The sequence below is a fragment of the Dendropsophus ebraccatus genome, chromosome 4, assembly GCF_027789765.1.
Source record: "Dendropsophus ebraccatus isolate aDenEbr1 chromosome 4, aDenEbr1.pat, whole genome shotgun sequence".
NCBI lineage: Eukaryota > Metazoa > Chordata > Amphibia > Anura > Hylidae > Dendropsophus > Dendropsophus ebraccatus.
In genome coordinates, this window is record NC_091457.1 from 108,624,539 (window position 1) to 108,638,662 (window position 14,124).

At 41.0% G+C, this 14,124-nt stretch overlaps 2 protein-coding genes across 3 annotated transcripts in view; one reads left to right on the plus strand and one right to left on the minus strand.

Moving 5' to 3' along the window:
* Nucleotides 1–612: 612 nt before the first annotated feature.
* On the minus strand, nucleotides 613–8,084 carry MBD4 (methyl-CpG binding domain 4, DNA glycosylase). Of its 2 annotated transcripts, XM_069968723.1 has the most exons (7): nucleotides 8,035–8,084; nucleotides 6,155–6,364; nucleotides 5,111–5,865; nucleotides 2,366–2,500; nucleotides 1,786–1,935; nucleotides 1,527–1,630; nucleotides 613–794 (listed from the first exon to the last, which is right to left on the minus strand). In XM_069968723.1, the coding sequence occupies exons 1-7, from the start codon at nucleotides 8,055–8,057 to the stop codon at nucleotides 717–719; spliced, it is 1,455 nt and encodes a 484-aa protein (XP_069824824.1). In that variant the 5' UTR covers nucleotides 8,058–8,084; the 3' UTR covers nucleotides 613–716. The 2 variants fall into 2 exon arrangements, with proteins under 2 accessions (XP_069824824.1, XP_069824825.1); XM_069968724.1 differs by lacking the exon at nucleotides 2,366–2,500.
* A 71-nt stretch (nucleotides 8,085–8,155) lies between these two features.
* Nucleotides 8,156–14,124, plus strand: part of IFT122 (intraflagellar transport 122) — a 46,417-nt gene continuing 40,448 nt past the window's right edge. The window contains exons 1-8 of the mRNA XM_069966670.1: nucleotides 8,156–8,325; nucleotides 10,250–10,316; nucleotides 10,791–10,875; nucleotides 11,454–11,532; nucleotides 12,446–12,522; nucleotides 12,791–12,857; nucleotides 13,027–13,173; nucleotides 14,010–14,085. Coding sequence (XP_069822771.1) covers nucleotides 8,267–8,325; nucleotides 10,250–10,316; nucleotides 10,791–10,875; nucleotides 11,454–11,532; nucleotides 12,446–12,522; nucleotides 12,791–12,857; nucleotides 13,027–13,173; nucleotides 14,010–14,085 — 657 coding nt within the window. The 5' untranslated portion in view covers nucleotides 8,156–8,266. The remainder of the gene's footprint in view (nucleotides 8,326–10,249; nucleotides 10,317–10,790; nucleotides 10,876–11,453; nucleotides 11,533–12,445; nucleotides 12,523–12,790; nucleotides 12,858–13,026; nucleotides 13,174–14,009; nucleotides 14,086–14,124) is intronic.

Below are 14,124 nucleotides of genomic sequence, written 5' to 3' on the forward strand. Positions count from 1 at the left end.
GCATTGTTTATTAAATCGCTAATTGCTTTTATGCAAATTAGTTGCTTAAGAGCATTTGGGGCATTGCCGGCAGGCCCCGAGCACCACCCCCAGCCCCCCCTCCTGTCCCACCTACTATGCATATTCATATATACATAGTGGGCTCTATGTACAGCGGCTGCGCAGGGAAGCTGTCCTGACGGAGACGGGCTGCTTCCCGCGCATGTGCGATTCCTCCGGGCTGCCACTAATCCTCAGAGCAACGTAATTAATATTGATCTACTACTGAGGTCCTCTGCTACTGTGGCATATCAGCATGTTCTCTGGGAAAGTGCCGCTTTAACACTCAAACATGGAGTTTTGAAGTGGCAGATTTGTAGTCTCTGAAGGACGGCATGTTTTATGGAGTGGCCGTAAATTATACTGTCTCTCCTACACACCACCTGCGTCCCCTATGCATCATGTCAATGAACTAATTTCATCTTTTTCATCTTGTTTCTCTATGTGACTGCTCCCCGCTTTCCCTGGCATTCAGGTACAAAAGACGAGTTTAAATAAATACAATTTTACATTTAATACAAAAAAAAGGATATAAAATTTTTATTACAATTTTACAATTTTCAATAAACAGGTATAAAAGTTACAAACTTTAAAACAAGACAAAGACAGACAACTTATGTACAATTGTAACTTTATACAAGTACATGATGGACGCCAATAAATAAGGTATAAAATCATCAGCTTAGTCCAAGAGCTTCCTTGTTTTCCCACAGCCAGGCATGGTACTTATTTAACTTATGATCCTGGGGATGCACCTGAAAAGACACAGTAAATTAATAAAATAAAATAGCAGGAATATGGCATGATCTCATGCTAAATGAGTTTTTATTTGTAGAACAATCCAGGCAAAGCTAATGCACAGTCATTTTTTACTGCACAGAAATGTTATCACCTGCAGAAATGTCTATCAAAATGTAGTTATAAATCCTGCAAAGTGAACTAAAAAAAAAATAAATGCTAGACTTGACAATTTTTTAAAATCCCATAAACCTCAAAATGGTACCAAGATATTGCCATGCAAAAAAAAAAGAGACCTCACACAGCTCCGTACAAGGAAGAATGAAAAAGTTATAGGGACACCATTGCAGCCAGTATTGTGCCGAGCAGCAATGTCTTGTGCCAGAAGGTTGGGATAATGGAAACTGTGGGGAAGAGAGGGAGGTAAGTACAGTCTCTTTCTTTTGTCTCCCAGCCTGGGCATGTTTAAAAAAAAAAAAAAAAAAAAAAAAAAATGTTACCAGACAACCCCTTTAATTCTTTCCGAAACTTCCCACAGCTGACGGTTTGTTTCAACTGTACTCAATCTTAATAACCCTCGTTGAGTTGAATAGTCTGAGGTCCAGGCCCCAATGCCAGGAAAGAGATGTGTTCTCCAAATGTACCATGGTTCCTCATCAGCTCAGCATGACCTAAAAATGGTGTTAGATAATCGAGAAAAACCAAAGAACAATTCACTAGGAAATCATATTAACATAAAGGGTCCACACCTCTTTCCACTCGTTCACACAGAAGATGCGATAAGAGTCGTTTCCATATTTTCCAATTCCGTGAAGCTCAATAGGATAACGCCATTTCTTTGTGAGATATTCATCTGCAAAATAAAACCAAAAACATATATTTTTTTTTTTGAGTTGATTAATAAGAGTCCCTCAACCACCCTAATGTGGAGGATCAGGATATACTCAGGAACTTCAGGATATACTCAGTCCTAAAATGTGGGAGAGGAGAGACTGCACACAAAAATACCTGAAAACCTGACAATGGTCTTCGCTCTCAGTTCAAAGAGTCCAAGTGGCTGCAGGATTTCAGACATCTCTTTCCAGTCACCAGCTCTGGCCACCTCTGGGGTCGGGTATTTCTCTAGGAAACTCCACAGGACAGGTATAGCCATTTTTCCTATGTAGAAAGTACAGACTGATGAGCTAGTGACAGGTTATATTACTGCTCCCAAATTATCCTGTTACTCAGTTTTCCAAGATACCTGAACTGGAGCTCCCAGTTATGAGCATGTATGGTGAATATAGGAATGTACCTGCATTATAAACAAATTTGCCAGACAAGGCTTTAGGTAATCTGGATGACAAACCTATGCCGATGATACTATTAGTCAAGTGCGAAACATGGTTCTCAATAGAAGAGTTAGCATTAAAGATTGATCTTTTTTCAGTATTTCCCACATACGTTATACAGATGCACGTTATACACACTACATTATACAGATATGCAGATGGTACATAAAGATGCCATGTTGGCAGAAAAAGTAAGATTGCATCCAGATACCATCCCAGTATGCACATCTTGAATATAGTTTGTGACAAGCTCTCACCGGATGTCTTATTCAGAAAGATGGTGGCGATGAGAAGCTTCCATGGATCATGAAAGAGTGTTTCTTGGACCAAATTAAAGGGGGAGCGAGGAGGAGTCCACTTGGAGAAAGCTTTTCTCCTTGGTCGGTCTATGACTGCAAGGGGAAGGAAGAAGTCTCCATTTTTACAATCCATATATCACAAAACTGGAGAAAGTGCATATTAATTATATAAAGTTGTGTGATTGGGATAATAGCTGTTTAAACAACCTATCCTACAAAAGAGATTGCCACAGAAAAAAATACCCTCAGGGTACAAACCCACTTGACGTATTTGCTGCGTGAATCAGTCTTAAAAGTAAGCAGGCAAAACGCAGGTTGGCTTTATACGATTGTTCTGCGTTAAAATACGCAATTGCGTATTTTTGAAGCATGAAGCTTGTTGTTAGCAAAGCATCAGTTGTTAACAACCTGTGCGAAAAACGCATGTAGCTTCATGCTTCAAAAATACGCAATTGCGTATTTTAACACAGAACAATTGTATAAAGCCAACCTGCGTTTTGCCTGCTTATTTTTAAGACTGATTCACGCAGCAAATACGTCAAGTGGGTTTGTACCCTTAAGAATTACAAACTGATGTTGCTTCAACCAGGACTTACACGGTTCAGCTCACTCAACCAGCAAATTAAAATTACATATCCAAATGTCCTTGGATACAATAAGAAAGTTTAATTTTGGATTTGTGCATAGAGGCATCCTTACAATCCCTTTAAAGGGGTTATCCGGCACTGACATATTTTTTACATCTTGCTGCCATATAATAAAACATAAACATTATGGGGGAGATTTATCAAACAGGTGTAAAAGAGAATTGTCTTAGTTGCCCCTAGCAACCAATCAGATTCCACCTTTCATTCCTCACAGATTCTTTAAAAATTAAGGCTGGGTTCACACACAGTATATTTCAGGCAGTATTTGGTCCTCATGTCAGGTCCTCATATTGCAACCAAAACCAGGAGTGGATTAAAAACACAGAAAGGCTGTTTACACAATGTTGAAATTGAGCGGATGGCACCCATATAATGGTAAATAACTGCCATTATTTTAATACAACGGCCGTTGTTTTAAGATAACAGCAAATATTTGCCATTAAATGGCGGCCATCCACTCAATTACAACATTATGTGAACAGAGCCTTTCTGTGCTTTCAATCCACTCCTGGTTTTGGTTGCTATGAGGACCAAATACTGCCTGAAATATACTGTGTGTGAGCCCAGCCTAAGGCTGGGTTCACACTATGTATATTTGAGGCTGTATTTGGTCCTCATGTCAGGTCCTCATAGCAACCAAAACCAGGAGTGGATTGAAAACACAGAAAGGATCTGTTCACACAATGTTGAAATTGAGTGGATGGCCGCCATATAACAGTAAATAACGGCCATTATTTCAATACCACAGCCGTTGTTTTAAAATAACAGCAAATATTTGCCATTAAATGGCGGCCATCCACTCAATTACAACATTATGTGAACAGAGCCTTTCTGTGTTTTCAATCCACTCCTGGTTTTGGTTGCTATACAGCCTCACAAATACAGCCTCAAATATACATAGTGTGAACCCAGCCTAAAGGTGGAATCTGATTGGTTGCTAGTGGCAACTAAGACAATTCTACTTTACATCAGTTTGATAACTCTCCCCCTATATGCTTACCTCTCTGTGCTCTCCCGTTGTCTGTAGCTGTTAGGGTGTGACAGCCTGCTCAGCGAATCACTGGCCATAGAGTCTCATAAAAAATGGCTGCTACAGACAGCGCGGGGTGGGATATCGATGACACCACATCGGGACACTGGGGCAGCATGGAGAGGTAAGCATATAATGTTTGTTATGTTTTCTTATATGCAGCAGGATGTAAAAAATATGCCAGTGCTAGAAAAAGACCATAACTACATTCCCCACACCCAATATTAGGGGAGTATGCCTATACAACCCCTTTAAAGGGCATGTCTATCTCTGAACACCATCATCTCACACATAAAGCAAATCTACAAAAAATACATTACACATAAGTTATCTTGTACTGATCCAGAGCTTGTATTATACTATCTGCCCTTGCTATTCTGCTGGAGAAGGGACAGTATACATCCATTACTTAACCTGTACTGATCCAGTGTTACAGCCTGTATAGCCTAGAAATGCACATACTATTCTGCTGGTGGAATCACCATGTTACATTATGTATCCTGTGTTACAGTCTGTATAAAACTGGAGTCACAAATTAATATAAAGAATATACTTCTCCTTCCTGCTGGATCCACTTCTGGATTTGGCTAAAACACTGCTGTGTGTGATATCAACCTAATACTCCAGAGCTGCACTCACTATTCTGTTGGTGACTAGAAGGCATTCAAGCAGGATTAACATATTATCCAGTATCATTGCCAGCCAGGATGTCTGTATTGGATCAAAGACTATGAAGAAGTTATGCGGAGATGGAACGCCAAAGGCAACAGATTCAGATTGTTGCATCCAACATCCCCATTCTGGATAGTTACAGGCTGTCACACGCATATGCGGAGGACCTTACCTTTTCCAACTTTATATTACTGTACAATGCCAGATGCAAGGATTACTCTTCCCATTATGTATATCACACAGCAAACTTACTGCAACCACCTTGACCTTTAAATGTTCCATTATAATTAGATATATTATGGCAAATCATATCAAACAACACATCAGGAACAAATACTTGTAACCAAAACAAACCTTCACTTAAAGCTTTTTTGGAAAAATATGGGCTGGTCTTTCTCTTGTCCACCTGAGATCTTGGCACGGGTTGTAGGTCACTGCTATCCTTCTGGGAATCAGTTGTTTCCTCCAGCTCAGTGTTAGTAGTCTGCTGTAAAGTACAAGAGACGGAATGGTCTTGTGTTTTCTCTGAACATGACACATCAGACTCATTGTGGTTTATAGAACCCTCTATCTTTTCAGAGTCTTTGGGGACCTGTAATTGGGGGTCATCCATCAAATATGCTCCACTTTCCTTGTTTCTTGTCCTTGGATTTATCCTCTTGTGTTTCTTTTTTTTAACCTGATTCTCCTGTTTAGATGTTGATCGCTTCCTTGGTCTTTTGACTTGGTCAGTGTCCTTTAAGCCTCTGTCCGACTGCTTTCTCAGACTTCTCACCCTTTTTCTGCCATCATCTTTTTTCATTCTGACATTTTTTTCCCTGTCGTTCACAGTAAATATGTCGTCTTCTACGCCCTGCACCTTCAAAGTGTTATGGAAAGCCTGAGTCCCACATTCACTTTGTGAAGATTCACTGCTGAATGGATCATCACCATTCTCTTTATTCGTCCTTGGCATTACAGCTTTCTTAGAGACATTATTCTTTTCTTGCTTCAGTACTTGTTTCCGGGATGGAACAGAGAAATCAAAGTCTTCTAATTTCATCTTGACATGATTGGTGTTGATATATTTTACAAGAGCACATTTTGATCTTAGTTTGATCCCTTGGGGACTGGGAAACAAAGAAATACAATAAATTATTCATACACAATCAAGTATCCTAATAATAGGAAAATGGTGCCAATTCTGCAACAGAGCTATCCCTATTCCAGATTAAAGGTGGTGAGACAGCACACACTGTGTATCTGCAGCCCCCACCTGTACATATTGCTGGTTATACTACCTAAGATCTATGCGGCCTATGCAGCGTGGGGACAACAGTAGGACATGAGGATGTAAGTGCATTATAAAGTACAGAGCTATAAGTGTTACTTTCATGGCGCCTGTAGTACATGACTGACCTCAGGAATAAGACATCGTATTTTCCAGCTGTTTTTCCAGACTGCCTCTGTGTTATGATTTTTTTCCAGCCATCAGGAACAGTTTCTGGGACCTCAGGACCTGAATCCTTGTTGCTCTCATCTCTATGTACTTCTGCAGTATTGCAAGTATCCAACATAGCATTCTGTGGGTCCAGAAATTCGGATTCCATAGCATCAGCAACTTGCTCCCTTGGAAAATAATGGTGGAAAATAATGAATTGAGCTTAGTTAAGTCCAGTCGCATGTACCTTATTGCATTCAGTGAATGCGAACATCATGACCTAACCTAACATTTCTGGCAGGGTTTGTTAGATTGGTAACCAGTCTATGAAATCCTCTGTGAACTATCCAACCTGTACTCCAGGGTTATGCATTTTACCTGCTCTAAAAGGCAGATCATCAGAAAAATGAGTGTTTATATGAATTGGGAGGGAAATATAGGCCATGTTAACGATCTGCACAGATTCCTTTATGTGCCCTGCTCCCCCAGTGTACGGATATCCCTTCCCTGATGGAGGCTCATCACCAAGGGAAGGGGATGTCGTAACACTCCCAGTTCATAAAGCAAGTTGAAGTGTACATAAAAAAAATTGGCACAGATTGTGGGAAACGGGTGGCCATTTAAAAAAATGGACTGTGCCTCCATGATGCACATGCCGGCGCCGACCAGGTAGTTTAGAAAATAATTTTGAGTAAGTGAAGTACATTTGCTTTAACACAGTTATATTATTTAGCAGGAGGGACATTTATGCTGTTGATGTGTACAGTTTACAGAGGACTGTCTACACTGGATACAATTCCTCAACCATGAGAACTATCAGGTGTGTTTCAGCCAATCAATTTAAATAATAATGATCCTGTTCACCAATAGTAAAAAGAGATAAGAAGTGATGAGCGAACTTGCTGAACATAAACGCTTAGGATTTGAAGAAGTTGGATGCAGCCCTTGGATGTATGTTCTATGGCTGAATCCAACTTCTCCAGCCACTGGCAGTCAAATGCTGAGCCTTTAGGTTCAGAAAATAAGCTCATCACTAATCTTAAACATGAGGAGAAAGAGAATTTGTGATCTCTTGAACCCCACTGATCCTGGCTTAAAGTGACTGTACCATCAGGCCCAGGCTGAAGCACTGGAGGTGGGCTGACCCACCTCCAGTGGGAGGAAACCCTAGCCCCTCTATGATAGGGTTCTATTGATTCTAATGGAGTCACATCATGGAGGAGCTAGGGTTTCTTCCCACTAGGGGTGGGTCGGCCCGCCTCTAGTGCTTCAGCCTGGGCCTGGTGGTACAGTCACTTTAAGTGAACAGGATGAGCTGCAGAATTCTGCATAGATGGGTGTCCAGGGTAAGATTAGTGAAGGGGTACAGCTTTACACCAGCAGTGCATCCCCTTCTTTCTCCTGTGGCAAAGGTCAGACCCCCCACAATCATAGAGCGGGGCTACATGTACAGGCTACATCACATCACTTTAAGAGATTGCTAGCTTCACGCTTCTGATGGCTGGTGGTCCCCATGGTGGTCCCCCCACCACTCAGCTAGTTATCATCTGTCCTGAGAATAGGTAATAACTCCTTTAGGCTTTATTGACATCAAAGTTTTAAACCCCTTTAAATCCCAGTTTTAAAAATACTGATAATGACCCTTCTATCCTATTATAATAGCTTTATTGATATGTATGCATACATTTATATTTTCTGCCACAAGACACTGCTTTTCTATACATATCGTAAAATAAACTAAGTAAATGGTGACTGTTAAATGCATCTGGCTGTATCCCTACTATTACTCCCTTATTATTTCTCCTCTAGTAATAATAATTCCCGATTCCCAACAACAAGAAGCAGCGTATACTCTAACCTGTCCTGGATGGGGGCAGCCATGTTTCATCCCTGCACGATCATGTGACATTACCGGACTCTCCTACTGCGCAGGCTCAAAACATACATGTGTATTCTGCGCATGCGCAGTTTGAGCCAGAGCCAGAGCAGGGGGCGTGGCTTGCTATGGAAATCTCCTTCTAGCTGTTGTGGCAACTCTGGGCTCTAGAGAACGGCGTTACCGGATCCCTGAAGCGCAGAAAACCGGAGCCATGAGAGCTGTGCCCACCTGGGTGGATAAGGTCCATGACAGGGACAAGGTGGAGCAGTGGTAAGGAGGCCGCGATCCTGTGGAATACACCGTAGCTGCAGACTGACTGGGGAGACGCAAGTGCTTAGCAACCATGAGCTTGGAGTGTAAATGTGCATAGTAACCGGGTACTGAGGGGTTAAATGGTGCTTAGCAACCGGGAACTGGAGACTTAGTGGTCTTTAGCAACCAGATGCTGAGGTTCCAGACCTCCATAGCAACCAGATGCTAAGGTTCTAGAGCTCCATAGCAACGGAACTGGGGGCTCAAAGGTTCATAGTGACGAGATGGTGAGGTTCAAAGCTGCATAGCAACCAGGAACTGGGGGCTCAAAGGTTCATAGTAACCAGATGCTGAGGTTCCAAGCTGCATAGCAACCTGTTACTGGCGATCCATAGGTGCCAAGCAACCAGCAGCTGAAGGTCTATAGATGGGGGCCAGGACATGAATAAAATACACATAGCTGGTGGTTCTTTCAGTTGTATCACACATTAAAGACTTAGATACACCAGATAATTGTCAACCTGACCATGAGGATTACAGTGTCAGTGATTTAAAAGGGCCAGCCCTTATGTCAATGAAGCTCAGTCCTTGTATCGCTGTTTGTAAACCTGCAGCTCACTGGCCGTTGCACAAATACATCTTCCAGAATGACGGCTGTAACAGCAGCCAGAGACCAGCAGGTTGAGAGGCATCGCCATCTATATTACAATAGTTCTGCAAGTACTGTAACTCTCTTTTAGATTTTTAAGATCTTGCCTTTGGTGAGTGAATGGAGCCCAGAGCCTGAAAAGATATATAGAACAAAGACATCTGTTACAGCTGAGGGTTTGTTACAATTGTATCCAGTTTGGGCATTAAACCCATCCGCAAAATAAAGAAAAACTCTGTCCTGTTCTGCTACAGTGTATCATGTATGTGTCTGGTGTAGAGAGGGTTCAGCTCTCTGAAATGTATCTACTAGAGATGAGCGGACCTCGAGAATGCTCGAGTCGATCCGAACCCAAACTTTCGGCATTTGATTAGCGGTGGCTGCTGAACTTGGATAAAGCCCTAAGGCTATGTGGAAATCATGGATATAGTCATTGGCTGTATCCATGTTTTCCAGACAACCTTAGAGCTTTATCCAAGTTCAGCAGCCCCAGCTAATCAAATGCCGAACGTTCGGGTTTGGATCGTCTCGAACCCGAACCTGGTTTGCTCATCTCTAGTATCTAGAATAGATCCAGTTGTAACAAACACTCAGCTGTGAGGAGTATTCACTTAGGACAAGATATCAGGAAGGTTCTCATTCACTGACAACAAGCAAAGATCTTGAAACATAAACTATCCTAGTAGGACAGTCCAGATTACGGTACCACTTGTACCATTTATATGTTGGAAAACTGTACAAAATTTTACACCAGCGTTTACAGGTGTGGACATGCACAGACCCCATTGACTTATATGGCCTGCATGTATAGATGGTATTACTCGAAAACATGATCTGCCGCGCTGCTGTAGTCAGTACACGTATATGTGTGGAAAATATGCAGAATATAATGACTAGTTGACTATATTTGGGCTATGGAAGCCAGAGGGCCTGTGCCTGCCCAAGCACATACTGTATATATGTATCAATGTCCTGTTTTCTGACATATGTGCCACAGATAGCACAATTGTATTGTGAACAAAGCCTAATCTACAAATCTATAACTTTCTAGGTTTTATATAAAACTCAACCCCCCCCCCTTCCCCCCTAAGCATCTGTCCACCCTTACATAGTATCAGTTGTATCCAGGCTCTAGACAAAGTAGTGACACTCACTGATGTCCTTGTGTTATCATGTTCAGGGACATCTATGTACAGTTGTCAAAGATGTCAGGCCTTCATCCACATAGATGATAGTAAATGTGCATGGAAAGCATGAAGGTGATGAAAGAGTTTGTCTCCTCTTATTTTTCAGCATTTATGACCTTGCTTTTAAACCCGATGGAACCCAGCTGATTGTGGCTGCGGGTAACAAAGTGTTGGTAAGTAATTATTAAGATTAGTGTAGGATATATATATATATATATATATATATATATATATATATATATATTACATACATACACACACACTGTATACACATGTTTTATGCTACCGATATATTTTTATGTAAATTTTTCATTAACATTTTAATGTTAAAATATGTCCATCCTTAGGTTGCATTCACATGTCCACGCAGGCTGTGCTTTTTTAAAAAAAAAAGTTAGATCTCTGAGTGTTACATTGTTATGTTTTACTAATGGTTCACTTTACCAGTCTAATAGTGATCTATTCTGTGTAGGTTATATTTATAATATATTACCCTATGTCTCTTTAAACCTTTATCTTTAAAACTGTTTGTATCCTTGAGTAGGAACCTGCATGCTTAAAGAGGTGTTCTCAGTATAAGGTGGTGTCTATGTCATTGCTCTGTTAGTTGTACTTTTGATATTTTTTATTTTTCCCTTTTTTTTCAGGTTTATGACACATCAGATGGGACTTTGCTGCAGCCTTTGAAAGGACACAAGGACATGGTCTACTGTGTTGCATATGCTAAAGATGGTAAATAGGCAGACCGCTTCTTGTTATTCATTCTTCTTGCTAATGCAAAATTTTTAACCCTACATATTAAAGGGAAACTTAAAATACGCATATATCATTGCTGCCAGTTTTCAGATCACATGAGCATCACATACATAGCTTAAGCGATGCTGTGTGATACGTCGTCTTTGGTAGAAAGGGTATTTATTTTGTCACAGAGGCGGGTCTGTGACACTGTCTGCACTTGCCCTATTCTCTTGCCACTTCTGTGTCTTGAGGCTGCATCCCCTGTCAATCACAGCGGCAGCTGCAGAGCGGGTGCGTGGGTGCAGACAGTGTCACAGACCCGCCCCTGTGACAATGTGAGCACAAAGTAAGGACCCTTTCTACCAAAGATGCTGCATCACGCAGCCTTGTGTGATCGGCATCTGGAAACTGGCAGCACATATATATGCATATCTATTCTACATTTACATTTTCTCACTTTGTGTAAATACATTTTGCAGAATAAATCGTTGCGCTGTGTGCCATATTAACACTGATAAATTCCTATATTTGTACTTTCTGTCTTTTCTTATTCTAATGTTTGGTGATTCCAGGAAAGAGATTTGCCTCGGGATCTGCTGATAAAAGTGTCATCATATGGACATCCAAACTAGAAGGAATTTTAAAGTATACGTAAGTTAATTTGTTTATATAGCTATGTTACCTTAAAAAGGAGAAGTGTGGCGAAAATTTTTATTAAAGTATTGTATTGCCCCCCAAAAGTTATACAAATCCCCAATATACACTTATTACAGGAAATGCTTATAAAGGGCTTTTTTCCTGCACTTCTGCATCAAAGCTTCACTTCCTGGATAAAATGGTGATGTCACGACCCGACTCCCAGAGCTGTGCAGACTGTGGCTGCTGGAGAGGATGATGGCAGAGGGATGCTCAGTGTCCCTCCAGTGCCCTGTGTCCCTCAGTGTCCCCCTGACATCATCCTCTCCAGCAGCCACAGCCTGCACAGCTCTGGGAGTTGGGTCGTGACATCACCATTTCATCCAGGAAGTGAAGCCTTGATGCAGTAGTGAGTGCAGGAAAAAAGCACTTTATAAGCATTTCCCCGTAATAAGTGTATATTGGTGATTTGTATAACTTTTGGGGGGCAATGCAATACTTAAATAAAAATTTTCACCGAACTTTTCCTTTAATTATCCCTTTCCACATACCCTGTTAAGATGTTGAAAATGTATAGGGTGGGGATCTTTGACTTGGGATCAGATAGAACTGGTGCACAGAATGTGTCTCCCCCTGAGGAATTCCTAGGTCTATACGATGCCCAGATATTTATTGTTACCCTGTGGCTGGTAACAGTATATGTGGGTTTGTGCGTCCCTCTCATTCTGCGATTGGTGACAGACTCTAAAATCGAATTGAATCTCCTACAAATAAATCTAATGGAAGAGAAATAAAGTCCCAGTATGCCCCCCCCTTCCCCCACACATGTTAGTTCGTTCTTAAGTTTGGTTAGGATGGAATTCCCCCAAATAATGTCATGTTAGATTTTTTTTGTAGAAATGTATTTTTATTTATTTCCTATCTTCAGGCACAATGATTCCATCCAATGTGTATCCTACAACCCAGTTACCCATCAGCTGGCATCTTGCTCCTCCAGTGATTTTGGTGAGTTCCTCAGCTTTAAGCTACTCTCTATTGTAGTATACATGTATTTATTTACATTAGAGGAAGTGATCCATTCAGGATGTTGGCTGGTGAGTGATCTACCACATGATACATGTAGACTTTTACTCTGAAGTTAGCCAGGGTAGATCGGCAATAGAAGAAAGAGCTGCTCAATGCTCCGTGTACAGTAATATATCTGTTTTATAAGATTAAATGCTGACAGAAACATAAAGGATTAGGTATAAAAAATTTTTATATTTTTTGTTAGGTCTTTGGTCTCCAGAGCAGAAGTCAGTGTCTAAACATAAAGTGAGCAGTAAGATCACCTGCTGCAGGTAAGAGCGCAGTACATATTCATTGTGAGATTAATGTGTGGTGACTATTGGTTCATAGGTCACATTAGTCATCTATGCACAATCTGTTGTAATCCTCCTCCATGTACTGTATTACCAGTCCCCTCCACAGAGTCTTTTGTTCACTGTTATTCTTTTGCTTTTTTTCAAGTTGGACAAACGATGGACAGTATCTCGCCCTGGGGATGTTCAATGGAGTTGTAAGCATTAGGAACAAAAATGGTGAGGAGAAAGTTAAAATTGAGCGACCTGGAGGGTCTCTGTCACCAATCTGGTCTATCTGCTGGAATCCTTCAAAGTAAGTTTTAGTACCTGATTAAAACCAAATTGTGATTATAGTCCTTATGTATTTGTGTTATATTTGTATTCAGAGTTTCTTTACAGAGGTATTTCCATCTGAGCTTGTTACGGATCCCGAGAATGGGAACACAATCGCCCTGCAATGGATGGAGCACTCATTGCTTCTGCAGCTAGTGCTCCAATTGTTTTCTATGAGCCCGTCTATAACAGTGACCTTGCTTGTGTGCAGAGCACTCCATTCATTTGCAATTGCGTCTCCAGTCTCGGGATCGCTGGGGCTACCTATGGTTGGATAGGGGATAACAAGCTCATATGGTAAGTTGTGTAAGTTTCTAGTACATCTGCATTTATATTAGGCATTTGGCCAGGAAGAAATCCCAAAATACTTTGACCTCTCTCAGGCTGGTATGTGTCTTGCTATTTTTTTTAACTAGTGATTTTTTATTATTTAAATAACCATCGTGGTATTTTATACACTCGATGTAAGGGTACCTGGCTTTACTCAGATGTGGCTGTACACCTTTAATAGTTGTCGGAAAAATGTTTTTTTAACCGGCAGCTATCTCTCCCGATCTTACCATAAGCACCAAATGTTCATGCGCTTTCAGTGCAGGGATAAAGCCGCTGCCAGACTTGTTAGATTATCTCAAGAGTTGGGCAGTTAAACTTCAACATGCTTGACCCTTCTATCCCATGACATCATCTGGAGTCAGAAGGCTCATATACACTTAGACAGTATGCTCTATGACCTTTCCCTTCTTTATAGCAAGTTGTGTTTTGTATAATAAAAGGCTAGCACAGAGCACATGATCTAAATTTTTCTTTTTCCATCAGAGACGAGCACAATGACATCTTGGCTGTAGCGGACTGGGGACAGAAGTTATCCTTTTATCAACTAAGTGGCAAGCAGGTACTACATGGACACCTGTTGATTTGTACATTGTATGTC